Raw genomic sequence first — 18,509 nt, forward strand, 5'->3', positions numbered from 1 at the left:
ACTTGATGTGCAGTTCTCAATTTATACTTCTTTTCTAAATGTTTGATTAAATATTAAGAATTTTCTCTGGGCACCTATAACCATGCAATAATTGAAGAGTGTAAACAACAAAGGTTGTAAGTAGGCTACACAAAACAAAATCTTTGAGCAGAGACAAAAAACATTTTTCTCTCTCTAAATCAAAACCAAAATGCAGGGTATCATCATTATAAGTCACACATGAGTTTGTGAAACCATCAAGTTAATGTGTATTAACGGAAAAAGTTAATTAAAACAGCATTTTTCATCAATAGTTGTAATTGTCAAGGCTGTTTACCTTAAACAGTGTATGTACAGTACTTTTTTTTTTCCTCTCTGCTGTTATTTTCTCGTACAAAACGTTAACTCCTACTCAGTCATGTACTGTATTTACTGGTATATTAAAAGATAAAGCATTTAATGATCATTAATAGAAATTGTTACGGCAACAGTAAGAAAACATAATAAAATCTGTATTTAGAGGAAAAAATATAATTAGGCCTATTTTGTTTCCAGTACTTATTATAAAGATATCATTGTTCTCAAATCAGCTTTTTTTGCCTCTAGAATTTCTGCCTTGTTTCTTTATATTGTAGTTTTAGGCCATCTATATCTTTCAATGATTTTCCACTTTTCATAATGTTCACTTTTTTCCAGTCATTAAAGCCATGAATGTGTTTTACAAAACTAAATGGAAGGTCATATTTTGTAACTTTCGTTTGTGTTACTTTGCTACAGTAACCTGCAGTAAGATATAATGATCAAATTATCAGCTGCATGCTGGAAGTCAAAGAAGTACCGGTAAGCCATTGGAACTTAACGAAAGGATGAATTATTTTTAAATTTCTTGTGCAGATTGTCTGGGACATAAGCTTTTGTAACCCTCTTTCTTTTCTCAAGAACAGTGAAATCACGATTACAGCTTAATTGTGACGTCTTTTCACAGCAGCTAATTGAATCATATTCATTAGATATGAATGTTCTAATATTCTATTAACTGTGTGGAAGTCTTTGAGGAGTTTCTTCAAATGGGGACATAAATTTCTCTGCATTTGTATTGCATTTGCAACTTACCTATAACAAAAAAGCTGAAGAATCATAACTGTAAATACGGTACCGGTAATTTACAAAACCACAATCATATTATGTGCGTCTTGGTTCTAATTATAACTAACCAGTTTTCAAAATTTACCATTCAGTGTTAATGTTGTCAAAAGGATATGTGTACCTAAGAATTACATATTCAATATGTACCAGTAACTAAGTTACTTCATGTGAAGGTGGCTGTTTTGCAGGCTTTGTTTTCCCACTCTTATTCATATACCGGTACTGGTATTCTTCTTTCATTCTCTTCTTGCTATTATTAACAGTTATAGTGCCTTCTCCGTTTCAATTCCTTGTTGATTGCATCATACAGAGAGATCACAATTCACAAAAACTTTGACAGGTCTTCTTCCACAAATCAAACACACTGATACAGGTCTGGATCATGAAACTATAATGAATATGATTAAATATACATGTATATATAATATATTATGTTTAGAAAATGAGTATTGGACTTACTACTTGTGACATACGTGATCGCACATGTTAACTACTTCCATTCTGAATTTCAACATACTGTATAACTTTAACTTTTGTCGGCTATTGGGCTTCAAACATACAACCTGTTCTGACCACCATTTAAAAAAATGGCTCCTACAACCTTCGTTGTTCACACTCTTCAATTATAATGACCTATTGGTGTCACATTATTTTTAACAGTAAATATTTTTTAATCTTAAAGAAGTATTTATTCTGAAGGTTGCTTGTCAGTGTTACAGGATGTCAATCAATAATGTTCGTCTTTTCACATACCTTTTATTTTAATCCTATGATTCGTAATGTGCCTGTTCCAATATGTTTTGCATGTGATTTTATCAGTTACCGGTAGTTTTACAAACACAATAATATTAGCAACACCATCACTATCCTGGTACTATCACTATCACCCTGGTACCGGTACTGTCACTATCACTATTGCTGCCATTGGCTTTGTATGCAAAATTAAATTTACATAATCAATTACAGCCTCGATAAATGATATATGTCATATTATCAGTATGTAAACATTTTTCTTACAATGTGGTAGGTATCAAGTAGTGCGAATTCTTGAAAAAAAAAATTGGGACCAAATGTTTCATCAGGTTGACTGCCATGAAGGACTCTAGTATCCTCTTCAGAACATTTTCTTTCCCTGCATTAAGGACACTGGGTTTGTTGTTGCATGCTTGGGTATGCTATTTGCCTTGCTGCTTGATCATTTTGTTTATGCTTATGTGCCCGCCACAGTCTGCAAGAGCATTATGTGTACAGTAGTTCTCATACTAATTTTGGAGCAAGAACGGCATAAGTCGTATTATGGTCATCCAGGAGTGAAATTTGGACCAAATATAAGTTCAATTTTTTTCTTTTAAGTCTTAAATAATAAAAATTTCTAATGAAGAAAAGAAGAAGTCTGAGGAGGGAACATACAGAGCAGAGTAGTTTTGAACAAATGTGTGTTTTTTTTTAATTCTGCATCTTGCATCATGTAACAAGTTTAAGGGTTGTACTTTTGAGACAAAAATTTGCAAGTGAAGAAAAGTATGAGGAAAAAGAATAGTTATTGTGTTTTGATGCAAAGGGTAGTGAAGTGCACATTTTATGATTATTTTTTATCGATTATGAAAAATCAGACAAATTCTATGTGACAAACTAATCAAGATAGGTACGTAAAAATTGATAGCAAATTTGAAAACTGTATCTATGGGGAATGTCTTCACAGAAAGTCAACACATTAAAAAAAATTATAACACGGGAAATATTTTTTGTGACATAATTAGAAAAAAATATAAATTATTTTATAACTCAGAAACTATTTAGCCTAGGGATTTCGGATTTCGTCAGTTTTTTATTGTAATTTATAAGAATGTGGTAAAATTTCAAAATGATTGGGTGAATAGTTTCAGATATCCAAATTTCACTCATGTTTTGCCTTCATATTAGTAGGCCTACTTTTCCTTCAAGTAAATATCACAATGTTACATATAAAGGAAAGTTACATTATGATTGCACTTTATCGATATCGTTTTGACCGTTTTACTGAAAAATATGAGACAATTACATGATCAATACAGTTACAGTCATTTGTCTCTTCAGTCATTGAATTGCACATGTTTATACTGTCCGATGTTGCATGCTTGGCTTTGAAATTGTCTCACTGCCACATATGTAGGCCTATTATTATTAACATAATTGAGAGAAAGTTCAGATGTTAATTGTACAACTGAAATACTTATTTCATTTGCTACTGATTCTGGAAGATAAAAAAAATTCAACTAAATTAATAGCCCCAAAGAAAATTTCATTCTTGACTAATGTAAATCATAATTGTTAATCCAAATAAAAACCTAACAGTTTAACATACAATGTTCCATTATCTGATGTGTTGAAGAGATCTAAGATCAGTTTCTGAGTTTTTTCCTCATTTAGCATTAGTTTATTTGATTGAAATCATTGTTTAGCTATGTTAAGATTAATCATGGAATATGCAATCAAAAGCTTTAGTAAGATCACATAGTGTTAAAGAGATACATTTTTTATTTTCAAATGCTATAATGATTTACTTGATCAGATTATCCAGGGCTAATATTGGACTTATTCTTTTGAAAACCGAACTGCTTAGGTGAGTTACTGTTGAGGTGACTATTACTAATGGAAAATTAGAACAATGACAAGAAACACAGAGCACTACTTTTGTTCATCACAAATTCATCCTTGTAGTCATTAGTCATGAATGGCACGTAATCTACAAGCTGTTCTTTGACTCATGGATAATTTGACAGGTTGGCTCTCTTGTGGTACCACACAATAGTCCGTCCATTCTTCGCCCTGGATGGGTCCAATGTCCGTGCAGGGGTAGAGGCAGCGCAGCACCTTATCACCGAGTCACAGAATGATTTTGGACAATCAGCATTGTTCCTCTTTTTCAAAGGACGCGTTGAGAGGCTCAAGGTTAGTCACTGCATTCAGACAGAACATCAGGGAGTGAATTAGGTGGTGTCTCCAACCCCTTTCCTCCCAAGGACAAATATTACCTCTTTCCTTCCTCCATATTACTTTTTTTATGAGGAACTTGTCAACGTATCCTGTTTATAGATTTCCACAAGTTTTATTATCTATCTCTCGAAATTTTTGTTCATACATTCTTTATCCTTTAAATTGCTTCTTTTCATACTTCAACTTTCCCACGTATTGACAGGAGTATATACTATGCTTTCTTTTCCCTTTGATTTCCATTTTGTAACCGACTTACATTATTACTGTCCTATATTCTAATGTTATCATATTGCTTGTTATTGTTCTGTTTCTAGTAAAATATTTCTTAAACTCCATTTTAACCCTGAAACCATTGCAGAGTTCCTTACATAAACAACTTTCTGTAGGTAACAAATAATTTCTGAATTTCTGTTTGGTATTTATTTATTATTTACTTATTTTTTCCACTGCCAGGGCCCTTAACTTTGCCATTATTCACCCTGACTCTACGAGTTCCTCATAGTTGTCACTAGTGCCGAAAAGTGTAGACCACTTAGTTCGCCAGACACTATCTAGAGTACACCAGAGGTGGTGGTCTACATTAGACTCGTAATGGATGATTATGATGATGACGACGGACTGTTGGGATGTCACAGGGGAACCAGAGTACTCAGAGCCTGGACCGAAGGCTTGTCCAACACAAGTTATAAATTCAGGGTAGAGTGAGATTTGAACTGGGGCTACTGTGATGGTCTGTTTGATATTTATTATTTTGTACTTAGTTTCTCTTTAAGACAGAGGAACTACTGATGAACCACACTCTGAAATATAAAATTACTCCCGATCCTACACCAATGAATACTACTGATTGCTGTATATGGAAATAAGTATATCTACCTCACTAACAGAACAGTCTCCAAATCTCCACAAACGCAACAGATAAATAGCTTCAAATATCCTAGGAAACAATGAATACTAGATATCCACAAGAAGATCAGCTACGAATATATACAGGTGGCTCTCTGATAGATCCAAAAAATGAGGTACGAGCAGGCATTTATTGTGAGCAATTCTCACACTACCTCGCTCTTGGCCCTAGGGTCGCTAGTTATGAAGCTGAATTACTACCATTAGCTCCTGCACTGAAAGGAATCATCCTGAAGCCAAAAATAACAAAGAAAATAGTACTATCAGTAGATTCCAAAGCAGCCAGTGAAGCCACAAACAACTACAACATAAACACAGAAACCTTGCAAGATATCAGGCACTCCTACAAACTGCTAGCAAAACAAAGCAGTGGATTCCCTCGCATGTGGAATAGAAGGTAATGAACAGGCCAATATACAGCACCATTACCGAAACACTTCATCAAAACGTAACAATAAACACAAGATCAGAAGAGATGGAAGCCAAGCCTTCATAAAACAATCTCTAAAGGAAAGAAGTACCGTACCGATACCAAAATATTGAAACATTGGGAAAAACATTAAGAAACTTCTCTGGAAGACAATCACAGAACTATTACGCCTGGAAACATGACATGATTGCGTCAATGAACATCTGTATGAAATTGGACTTTCATTATCTAGTCTGTGCACCATCTGTAAAAATAATGCTACCGGTATCACGAATAAAGATCGCCTTTTGATCTGCAATCGTCTGGATCCTACCAAACACATGAAGGACTTTCCAGACCTCTACTGGAAGAAGGAAAATGGCATAGATCAATCTTCAACAACAACTTGGTTTCTGTTCCATTATTAGTAGCAATTTTTTATTTATAACTGTTTAAAAGATTTTTATGTTACCAGTACTTTATAGAAAAATAAATTAAATGTTAATGAACTATTTTATTTTTCTACAAAATACATTCTTGGTTAAGACAGGGGCTATATTTCGGCTCTATTAGTTAGGAAGTTTCTTATTAATGAATTACACACCAATAAATTCCTCTTGTGCATCGCATTTCTACTCGATACAATTGAATTAGGTATGCAATTTACTACTATTCTTGTTTTCATTAACTCTTTTTGTTTACTTTTTTTATTTCTGTCTTAGAAGAATCATTTAAAATAATTTACAATCAATATAACATTCTTATCGTTTTCAAATTCTTCAGACTGATCTGTATTAAACATTCAGTTTTCCCATAATTTATATGAAGCCCGGATTTATGTTTTTCTTTCAATTTTTTTTCTATGTAGTTAACTTCCACTTTTTTTTTAATTTCGTCATTCACACGAAGTAGATTATGTACGTACAAAGTAACTGTCTTCAATGTGCAACCCCATTTATTCAATTTATTATTTATGTAAGTTAATATTGTATGCCATAAGAAGTTATTAATTCAATATTTTATTATTCCTTTCATACATAATTCACTATAATACTATACAACACAGTCTGATGTTCAGTTCTATTCAGTGCTTAATTAAAGCAGTGAACCACAAGAAATTTCTTATTTATCTTATACCAATATACCATATTAACAATGCGAATTCAATTCATTAGACAGGGTGTACACAAATGAACTCTGAGATTTCATATACAATTCAATAAATGTGAAATAAGCGATTACTGATAGGCTACACTTAAATGACTAGTGAAAAAAATATATTTTCAGTACAGTACTGTATTTTTCAGTGGTCAGTAGATTTCGAAGTTTGCACTCTTTGTGGTTCTGTAAACGTTCAAGCAATAATCTATCTCTTGCCAAGTCCGCACCAGCATGTCAGTGTAATGGTCTTAATGGTTGCAATTATTATGTCTCACGAAGACAATCAGTCCACATCCCCCTATGTACCTCGTCAGGAAGCCGATTGTTTAAAGTCACACGAACACAATTACTGTAATGGGTGGAACACCGTGTTCTTGGGAAAACTTCAATCCTTTTTCTTCCTCAGTATTGTTGAACTGCAGAGACACGAAATGTGACACTTTATTTATAATATTCCAGGCCTTCAAGTGACTTTCCTTTCACAACACTCCTGTTTCTCTAAATTGTTTCATCCACTTTTTAATAGTCCTGTATGCAGGTGCAATATCCTCACACATACAACGAAAGTTTTGCTGAACTGTTGATTTGATTTATTTTCTATCAACCAAATGACACATCGTGCCTTTTGTTGCGCGCTAGCCACAGTACAATCGTCTTCTAATTCCAATGCAGTGTTATTTTTAACCAAAATCTTGTGGGAAGGCCAGATGATGGCACATTGTTTCTTCCTTATCATCACTATAATATTTTTAAGCTACCCGTACTGAATACCTTCGAAACAACAGAATTCTAATATGTAATATTTCACTTAATGGGGTTAACATTAAGTCTTAAAATCACAGACTTCCTTTGTGTACATTCTGATTTAATTTCTCAGTTAAGTTTACGACTTTATCGAAATAAAAATAAATTGTTCTAATTAATTGATTAAATATAATACATCACAAGAAAACTTCCTTCACATATACATTTTTAAGCAAAAAGTAGGTTGCATTTCCTGTTTCTGCAGTCTAATATCGATGGTGCGCTCGAGGCATACCAAGCAGCTGTGGTAAAGTCACCGCAGAGGGAAATCCAACTACTCTGCCTTCACGAGGTAGGATGGTGCCACTTAATCCAACTGGACTGGAAGCAGGCACACCAGTGCTTTTTGCAGCTAAAACTCAGGTCTAGATGGTCAAAGAGCTTCTACACTTATCTGGCTGCAGGTATGTGATTTTTATGGAAAATATTCATCACAGTTAGTACTCTGTAACTACACTTCAGAGGTACCAGTAACATTAATTTTGTAGTCTCATTAAATCTATGCAATTTGCTTCAACTTCGATTTCGACGAACACTTCATATTATAGAAGTGTGAACTATTCTAAATTTCGAACTGAGTTTAGATAGTTGAGGTGAACTTTATGTTGAAAAAATCTGGTTTTGATTACTAAATTAGATTACTGTAAATTATGAAGAAATGACAATAACTACCCTAGTACATCAAAACTTTGAAGGTTAGTCGAAATGTGCTGTATAATATTTTTCTTCTTTATTTAAAGAAGAAATACCGGTAGTGTTGAATGAACCAATACTGTCATATAGCTACATAACCTTTAGAAATCATTAAGTTCTAAATGTAGAAAACTGGCTTTTACATTTACTTCCTCAAGAAGAATTCAGATGTTCTCAATAGTTCAGGAGTCATGAAAGAATGGAATTTCTGTGTATGTAACATCACCTGGGTAAATCCTACCTTAATCGAAAATCTGGTATTTTGCTATTATTTGGTTCAAACTCAACACGATTTGGGAGAACTTAATTACATGTCCGTAAAAACAAAAATTCCAAATAAACATTAATTATGTTGTCTATTCTCGTTTTAATTCTCACCTGCAGTTTGCACAGGGGCGTCTGGGAACCTGGACGAAGCAATCAGGTTGACACAGGAAGTGCCTGGGCTGTCGGCTGCATCACAGCAGCGCAGTACACAACTGGAAAGCTTCATCTTGAGAAGAACCAATCGCTTTTCTGTTGAACGGGACAGCCAGCATTTCGACCAGGCATACTGCAGACTCCTTGCCTTCGAGTTGCTCTTTCTGTGGAATGCTCTACCATCATGCAGTGTCCAGCATATCAACAACCTGTTGGAAGGTAGATATGGCCAATAGCTAGCTAGCTTACTTGGATTAACAGACTGTACTGGAAATGCTGCCCCTAGTTTGGACAAAATTTGTTACATTTAATGACTCTCTAAGATTATTAAAATATGCTGCTTCAAATTTATTAAGCTACTATCAATAAGAAGATATTCAAATTTAAATTTTCAAGCTTTTTCACCATTAGCATTTACAGTACCAGTAAGTGCACTGTACAATGATTTTCTTGTACTATGCTTTAGTAATTGCAGAGTTCAGTTAAAAATAGTGAGATATTACGATGATTATAATGGAAAAAGTATTAGGTAGAACTTTTTATGGTTTATACAAAGTACAAGAAGTTCAGTAGAAGGGAAAGACTGATAAACTACTGTGCTGTATCTTATTTCTGATACTGTATGGGGTTCCTTTGAAATATAACCCATGGGACAAATTGGAATTTTTGGAATTATGGCATGGGAACAGAAGAAGAAGAAGAAGAAGAAGAAGAAGAAGAAGAAGAAGAAATTACATATATCTGTGTGTAAAAAATAAAAGTCACAAGTAGAAAAAAATCCACTATCACCACATTACTCTGCCCTAAGGCTTATTTCATGTTAATATTCTGATATTCGCTCTGGTTATTAAAATAATGTTTGTCAGTCAGTGCTGGTATTAGTATGTTCTGCTTTCATTTTCACACAATTTGGAACATTAGTATTTCTAGTGTACGTAAATGTCATTCAATAAAATAATATTCGGTGCAAAGTCAACATTTTGGAACAGTTTATAAACGATAATCACGCATTTATATTTAAAACAAGTGAAGTAGAAGTCTCTCCCATTTAGAATTTCTTGCAATTTCAGCTATTTTAAATGGTTATTTTTTAATCTGCAGAATGTTTTATTTGCGTATATGGTATTTTTGATTCTGATTGTTGGTTTCTATTTATTTTGTATTTTTTGGAAGTATGTCTGCAATCTCATTCCCATGCACTCAGCAATGTGCTGGTCTCTGTTGCTTAACAATCTTCTTGCTAAACTGTGATTATAACTCATATGAAATATTGACCACCAAATAAACAGCTCACAAGTAAGATATAGCTTTCTTTTTAAATGAGTATGTAGGTCTATTAAATATCTTCATCTGCAAACTTCGTGTATGTTACAGACTGCCAGTCCACAGGACACGAGCCCATGGAAGGTCTTCGCCACCTTGTGATGGGGGCAGCGCAGTGCTGTCTGGGACTACACGATGAGGCAGTAGCCAGTTTTCGAACATGTCTTGCCAAGAGAGGAGAGCTAGAACCCTGCGAAAATGGTGAAGGAGGATTAGTGCCAGGTGCAGGAGACCATCACATCTCAGCCTTTGCTCTTTACGAATTGGGCACTCTCTTGTGCAAGGATCAAAGTGTGAGTCATTGATACGTATGTGTCTTCTGATGCGGATGCTTTAGCAAATAAGGGCAGCACTGCTACTTACAGACCTGTTACTAAATCTACGTATTACTCTGTGGAAAGATTTATTAAATCTACATACTTAGACTTCAACAAACAAAATTTGATAACACAATCTCAAGGGGAAAAATGGAACTCTCTGCATCATAATCCACAGTTAATTCCCGATTTAGTCCACACCTGCGGAGTAATGGTTAGCACGTCTGGCCGCGAAACCAGGTGGCCTGGGTTCGAATCCCGATCGGGGCAAGTTACCCGGTTGAGGTTTTTTCCAGGGTTTTCCCTCAACACAATTTGAGCAAATGCTGGGTAACTTTTGGTGCTGGATCCCGGACTCATCTCACCGGCATTATCACCTTCATCTCATTCAGATGCTAAATAACCTAAGATGTTGATACAGCGTCGTAAAATAACCTACTTAAATAAAAAAAAAATTCCCGATTTACCACGCAAATCATCTATAGCTGCATTTAGATTGGCAACAGGTCATGATTGTTTGGCCAAACGCCTGCATAGAATTGGAATATATCAGTCCCCTAACTGCCCATTGTGCAACTCAAACCAAGAAATGGATTCGGAACACTTCAAAATCTGTGCTTCAGTGGCTGACCATGATAATATCTTTGAAAAATATTGGAGTGCAAGAGGTCAAATGACTTTATTGTCAAACGCCTGGCATTAGAAAACAACAATAACAACAACTTATCTTAGTACAGGAAAGGGAGAAGATAAAAATAACATACCAGTACTACTTAAAAGAACAATAGCCCTAAATGCTAAATGGGAGGTACGAAAATATCAGTTGCTGTCGCTGCTGCTGCTGTTGTTGTTGTTTCAATGCCTTGCATCTAGCAATGAAGCCATTAGCATTCGTGCTCTCCAATACTTCTGGGCTACAGTGTCTTCTGCAGATAGTGCATTACAGGTCTTCAATTTGGCAGGATTGTTAGAATAACATAATTTTCCACAATTCATGGTTAAACTATATAAACATTTATGGCATTAAAATACTTCTTCTTTAATGCTACAGCACTCAGAAAATTTGATGTCAGTACTTAAAAATGTGAAAAGTAATTAATTATCAGGTGAAGACAACATAAACATGAAATTATTTCGAAAGTCAGCCATTTCTATTACGATTTCTCAATTTTTGAACATCATGTGTAATGGGAAGGAGCCACTCAAGAAATTGGCCTATGTTGTGATACCTATTATAAGAATGGAAACAGCCCATTAAGAGCAATAACGATGAGTAACTTTCGGCACTGCTCCCTGGACTCATATCGCTGGCATTATCACCTTCATTTCACTCAGATGCTAGATAACCATCGCAGTTGATAAAGCATCATAAAATAAACTAATAAAAAAAGATTAATCCGGACTAAGCCAAATGCAACGAGACCAACAGAGGAGGCAATCCCTCTGGTCTTACCTATCTTCCCTGATGATGGAACCTGTATGTATTGACAAAATGTTGGAAATGTGTAGTTCCAGGACATGTTGGAATACTTAAAAGTTTATACCTATTATTGAAGAAAAATTCGTTCCGGCACCAGAATCGAACTCAGGACCTCTCAGTGTAATTCTGATCACAGTCAACTTGAAAGCCTAAAAACGCATATGATATAAGATGATTTACTTGCCTCATGCCAGTTACTAGACAAGGCTCTGAAGTCCTTACATTGTTGGTCACATTGTTAAATTTAAGTTTTTTGGATGTCAAGATCCAGGACAAAGTGGAATACTTAAAAGTCTAATTCTGATCACAGTCAACTTGAAAGCCTAAAAACGCATATGATATAAGATGATTTACTTGCCTCATGCCAGTTACTAGACAAGGCTCTGAAGTCCTTACATTGTTGGTCACATTGTTAAATTTAAGTTTTTTGGATGTCAAGATCCAGGACAAAGTGGAATACTTAAAAGTCTAATTCTGATCACAGTCAACTTGAAAGCCTAAAAACGCATATGATATAAGATGATTTACTTGCCTCATGCCAGTTACTAGACAAGGCTCTGAAGTCCTTACATTGTTGGTCACATTGTTAAATTTAAGTTTTTTGGATGTCAAGATCCAGGACAAGTGGAATACTTAAAAGTCTAATTCTGATCACAGTCAACTTGAAAACCTAAAAACGCATATGATATAAGATGGTTTACTTGCAGCACCTCATGTCAGTTACTAGACAAGGTTTTGGAGTCCTTACATTGTTGACCGCATTGTTAAGTCTATGACTGAGGTTTCGGCCAAGGATTTAAAGCATATAAACTAAGGAGGGTGCTATTCTTAATGGTTGCATATTATTGGAGTAAGGTTTGGAGCAGGCAGGGAATACACTCAATAGAAATTTCATGATTTGGTAAAAGAAAGTGATCAGAAATAATTTGACAAACCTCCTGTTTTGTGTATTCATTTCAATGAGATAATTATTTTCTTCAGTAAACTGTACCTCATAAATGCAAGACAGAGCATGGAAAATATTCTAAATGCTATTTTTCATCTTTTCAGATGGTGGAGGAGGGTAAGGCATTACTACTGCAAGCTCAGAGCAATTACAAAGGTTACGATTTTGAAAACCGCCTAAATGTTCGCATTCACGCTGCACTGAGGAACATCGGATAACTCTAGTGCCCTCAATCACCACTTTGAATGTCATCGTTTTCAGGTTCATTTACTTCAGGTCGTAGCAATGTAATGTTTTCAAGACGTTGTCTTTTTGCCACCGTGCAATGTTACACTCATTTTTATTGTCAAGGGTTTTGGTACAAAGTCGTCCAGCAAATGATGGAAATCATAAGTCTATGAAGCACAAACAACAGAATCAAACGCAGTTTTAAAATTATGATTGAATGTTCGTGAAGTCTATTGAGTGAATACACTGATTGCATATATGAAACGTCTTCCCATTTCCTTTCTAATCCTTCATTATAAAAAAAAGTTGCTTATAGAGTATCAGCAGCAGACTGTCGTTATGAATGCTTCTACTTTGCGTAGTCTCCACATCTATCTTTACATCGAGACTGCATAATTTTATACTAACAGTTTAATTATAGTCTGTACTGACATTAGGAAGTTTAATTATCAAATTACATTTAACCAAATCCATAAATGAAAAATCTTGTTCACATATTCCGCTTTATACAATTTATGGCTATGCATTAATTACCGGTACTTTGATGGGAAAAGTTCACAACCATTCCATTTTTGTTGGAAACAATGTCTGTAAATATCTAGTTAAATTCTATGAATTATATAAGATCTGGGAACTTTTCAAAAGAATCTAGACAGAAAAAAATAACAATTTGACATTTCTTTATTATATTGGGCACACGTAAGGGCAAGAACAAATTTCAATTTTGGACAACAGTCAATGTATATTTAACGAAATTATGTTTACTGTTTTGCCTGAAAATGAATATAATAAATTTTCCAGCAAATCTTGAATGCAAAAGAACAAAGTAACAATCATAACTTTTTTAATAAGGAAAGTCTAAGTTAAATATATGATATGCATATTTTCATTAATTCGTGTAACTTGTTGAATTCCGATTTGTTTTCTGTTTTCCGCCACCTTGTTAAGTTTAATTTGTCATGAACTATAATAAAAGAATAATGCATTCTTTTTTTCCGGTGAAAGAATTAGGTCTGGACGTTCTAATATTTTCCGAACGTAATTTCCAAATTGTTATTACTTGGTATCGATATTTATTTATTCTTGCAATTGCTTAAAATGTACGAATTAGTGTAATTTTACTTAAACTTCCGAGAATTACTATTCCATCCAATCATTCACCTACATTTTTAATCAATAACAAGAATGCTAACTCTTGCTACAATTTCATTGTTTTAATAGCAAAAGTAAATGAACTAATATTCGTGATGTTTTAAGTATGTAACATTGATTTTGTAACAATACTGGTATATAATAATATACAGTAGGTCTACATCAGAATAGAATTACTGGCATATTAATTTATCGAGATTCAAAAGATGGCCAATTTTATATTTTACTTTATGATCAGACAAAGTATTGTAATGCTGCAAAAAATCGCTATCGAGATTTTCGCGGAAATACACGTTTTCAGCATTCCTGATGACGAAAAATAAGTTTTGGACATGCCTTCTGTCCGTCCATCCATTTGTTTGTGTATAGCAATTTCTTCTGAACTACTGGACGAATTTTAATTCATATTCACTATCTATGAAGCAATTCATCGGGAAATGAAGCACATAAAATATAATAATTTTAGTAAAAAATTAATAGATCTCTTTGAAATCAAAACCTCAAAATGACGATAAACTCAAAATCGATCCCAACGATCTTTTATTTCCTTGTTTGTTTCTTGCTTAAGGTGAAGAGTTAAATGAAATGAGCTTTCCAGTCTGTTCTCAGACCCATATGTTTCGGAGAAATAATTGCTGGTACCAGTATATTCCATAGAATATATTACATACATAATTTCTATTTTGCATTGCGAATTTTATCAGACTCCAGTAGTCCCAGATTACACCAAGTTGTCACTGTTGTGAAGAGTGCCTCACTGTTATAAGATTGGCTTCACTTGCCAAACATTTGAACATTCACGTCATTTTTAAATGCAGGTATTCATAAACAGAAAACTAGTTTAGAAATAATTACCGGTACAACATACATATAGCTAATTTATGTAAATTTGTCAATAATATAATTAATTACATAAGTAGGACACAAAAATATTTTGTAAAGATCCAATACCTTATGATTTTTGGATTAAAATGGCCACTATAAGCTGAAAAACTGTCATTACTCGTTATTTTATGTAAGCTTGTACTAAATGATTATCTGTACAACAAAAGAAAATAAATTAAAAATACACTTAATACAAAAATCAATACAGTTACAGTACAGTGCCTTTTAGTGCCAGCAGTGTATATGGAGGCCTCAGTAGCATAGATCGTTATGGCACGAGTCTATGAAAAAAGTCAATAGTACTAGCTCAAGGTTTGAGTCTCCGACAACACTTCATTTTCTGGAGTAGACTTCTGAAAGTATCCTGGTAGAAAAAAGAACAAACAGATCTATTTTGAAAGTAATAGAACCAAAGTTATCCCTAGAGGCAATAGTTACGATGCAGAAGCTGCAATATTTTGGCCACCTGATGACAAGAAAAGAGTTCTTAGGTTAAGCCGAGGGAAGAGGAGAACCAGGAGGAAGATGAATGAGGTGGTTTTACGAAATCTACAAGACCCTGGGCTTACATATGAAAACACTAAATAATGTGGCATAAGAGAGAAAGCAGTGGTGACAGCTTACATAATGCATCAGTAAACTACAGAAGGCAGAACGAGGAATAAAATCAGACTGGCATCAAAATCTGTGGAGTGTATCCTAGGATCACCAGGGGTCATGCACAACCCAATGGAACAACAACAGAGTTGGTAAAGCAACTGGCTACAAACTGCAAGGTCCGAGTTCAATCCTCGTTGGTGGTGGGATTTTCCTGATTACAAAAATTTCCAGAACAGCCCTAGGTTCGCTCAGCTTCCCAGTCGAGAATTCCCAGTGGTGTCGACCATATCATCTCAGTCTAGTGCCGAAGTCACGAAAACATGAAGCTCCATACGTGCCATACGCCTTCATGACATACAAAGGAGATACCTTACCTTTATTGTATATACAGAAGCATGCATGAAAAATGACAAGTTATTTTTTACATATACTTAGAAAAACTACTACACTCACTATATTTTTGCTGACAGATAAATTGAAAAAATTCTAAGTCCTTCACTACACAGTTTCACTCAAGCTGATTTTCAGATTAAAAAAAAACGAAATTATGAATAATGTCAACTCTGGCACTGAAAGGAATAATCGAGTGGCATGGAATCAGTAGCGCCTAACTCACAGTTTGAAAATCACTCTTGAAATTGAGGCTCGAAATGGACTGGAGTGAACCCAGAATGCCAGATTCCGGTTTGTGAATTTTAAGAATCTTTCCGCTCTGTCTCGTAAGAAATGGTTATTGTCCATACCTGTTCGTTTTAATTTGGTAATAATTACATATGATATTTCAATACATTTTTCAGTAAGTGTGAATTAAATTGTTAAAAATGCTGACAACACTGTCGACACTGTCAGTACTGCTTTATTGTATATTAGCATTCTTGTAAGTTCTCGAAAATTTACAATACTCCTGGCATGCCTATGATATGTTTGACTCTGCATTGAATCTCATTGAGATTCTGAATAACAGAGCGACTTTAATGAAATTAAAAGGATCGGGACTCAGCAATAATTCATCACTTCATATCGAACTAATGATCGTCATGTCATAAGTCACTGCTAGGAAGCGAATCGAATTTCTTATTGTTCAAACTGCGAATTGATTATCCTTTTGAAAGACTTTGCGAAACTTAAGTTACAGTCGTAGGTGTAGGGCCAGAAATCATTCTGTTTCGCTGGTAGCAAATTATTATTAAAGATGTGTGCATTTCATTTTTTTTTTCAGCTGAATGAAGTGACTGCCATTCGCGGTTTCCATCTGTGTAAAATATAACAAAGGGATGAAAATTTCCAAAAACATGTATCGGAAACCGCTGCCGTCATCCAGACTGTAGCGAGCTTGAAACACTTGGACACGTGCTTGGACAATGCCCCAAAGGCGAGCTGCTGATCAATGCTAGACATCATCGTGTACGACATGCTTTGGCGATATCGTTAAAAACTTTAAATTGGGAAATTCATGAGGAAGTACATTGTGTATCATCAGATGGTTCTTTTAGACGGGCAGACATTATTGCTATCAACGGACGCTTAAAACGGGCTCTTGTTCTTGACCCTACTATCCGTTTCGAAAGAAACCTAAATCAGGCCACCGAGGTTGATATTGAGAAGAAGTCCATATATGAACCTTGTCTGCCGTATCTTTCTCAAAAGTACAACGTCCCTCTTAAACAATGGTCCGTCATTGGTTTGCTGTTTGGCAGTAGAGGTTCAATCACAAAATTCACATGGAATTATCTTAAGGAACTTCACATTCCTTTTGATTCTGTAATGTCTATTCTTATAAATATTATCAAGGATTCTCTTCAAATATTACATCATCATCTCTATTTCAATTAATCAACTTATATTTGCCTTCAACAATTAACTTTCTTTTTTCTTTAACGTATCACATCACATTATTATACATGTTTATTGTATTCAGGACCCTTGTGGTCACTCAAAATTCTTTGAGCTGATGTCTATAATTTAGAAATTTATTTATAATTATAAATATTTAGTGGTAATATTTCACACCATTTTACTGGTCATTAATTCAGTCTTTGTCATCAACACCACTGTGTCCACGAAAGTAACAGTATATTCTAGTTCGTAAAAACTCCATTTCGAGCCCTGGTTGAGCTAGAGTGTTCAAAAAGTATGGAATATTATTCATAACTTCCTAAATTTTCATTTCACAAAAAAAAAGTTTTATACAGAACCTGTTGGAGATAAACTGTACAATATGATACCTGTGTTCGAAAAAAGTTAGTTATTCAGACATACAGGGTGTAACAGTAAACTTTATTGTTTTTAAATGGCATCCTATATTAAAATTTACATATTCCGAAGCTCCATTAAATTATACGTATGAATGTATAGAAATTTTACCCATTCACTCATTTCATGTCTTTTAACTATTTATTAAACTTATTTCATGGACTTCAAACTTGAGACAAATAAGTACGGTATGTAAAATCATGTTGAGTAGGTCATAAAACTAATGAAAACTGTTCATTGTTGATTAATGTTAGTGTTTTGTTTAATTTCATGGCCTACTCTACATGATTGTAGATATGAAATGGAACAGACCTGTCATGTAACTGAGAAAGACAATGGATTGCTTTCGTGATAGAATGGGACATTGTTTGGCTGTGAATGGTTCTCATTTTGAGCATCTGTTGTAGAATTGTTAGTAATAGTGTTTTGTTCAGTTTTATGGTTTACTCAACATGATTTTACATGCTTATTTGTCTCAAGTTTGAAGTCCATAAAACAAGTTTAATAAATAGGCCTAGTCAAAAGATATGAAATAGGTGAATGGATAAAATTTCTACACATTCATACGTAAAATTTAATGGAGATTCGAAATATGTAAATTTTAATTTAGGATGCTATTTAAAAAAATTAAGTTAACTAACCTTTTTCGAACACTGGTATCATATTGTATGGTTTATCTCCAACAGCTGTTGTATAAAACTTTTTTTTTAATTAAAATTTAAGAAGTTATTAGCAATATTCCATACTTTTTTATATCCTGTATAATTATGTACGTATGCATATATTCATCCTGGCGTGAAGGAAAAAATCAATAAATATGCTCATCTTTTA

General features: G+C 34.2%; 2 protein-coding genes across 2 annotated transcripts in view; one reads left to right on the top strand and one right to left on the bottom strand.

Moving 5' to 3' along the window:
- The window catches only part of LOC138706072 (tetratricopeptide repeat protein 39C-like), a 23,043-nt gene extending 5,637 nt beyond the window's left edge, over nt 1-17,406 (top strand). The window contains exons 6-10 of the mRNA XM_069834992.1: nt 3,888-4,056; nt 7,587-7,785; nt 8,459-8,713; nt 9,869-10,110; nt 12,665-17,406. Coding sequence (XP_069691093.1) covers nt 3,888-4,056; nt 7,587-7,785; nt 8,459-8,713; nt 9,869-10,110; nt 12,665-12,778 — 979 coding nt within the window. The 3' untranslated portion in view covers nt 12,779-17,406. The remainder of the gene's footprint in view (nt 1-3,887; nt 4,057-7,586; nt 7,786-8,458; nt 8,714-9,868; nt 10,111-12,664) is intronic.
- Nucleotides 8,566-18,509, bottom strand: part of LOC138706073 (uncharacterized) — a 62,729-nt gene continuing 52,785 nt past the window's right edge. Inside the window, exon 5 of the mRNA XM_069834993.1 lies at nt 8,566-8,703. The gene's annotated coding sequence lies outside the window, so the exon portion shown is untranslated. The remainder of the gene's footprint in view (nt 8,704-18,509) is intronic.

The sequence above is a fragment of the Periplaneta americana genome, chromosome 9 (genome assembly GCF_040183065.1).
Source record: "Periplaneta americana isolate PAMFEO1 chromosome 9, P.americana_PAMFEO1_priV1, whole genome shotgun sequence".
NCBI lineage: Eukaryota > Metazoa > Arthropoda > Insecta > Blattodea > Blattidae > Periplaneta > Periplaneta americana.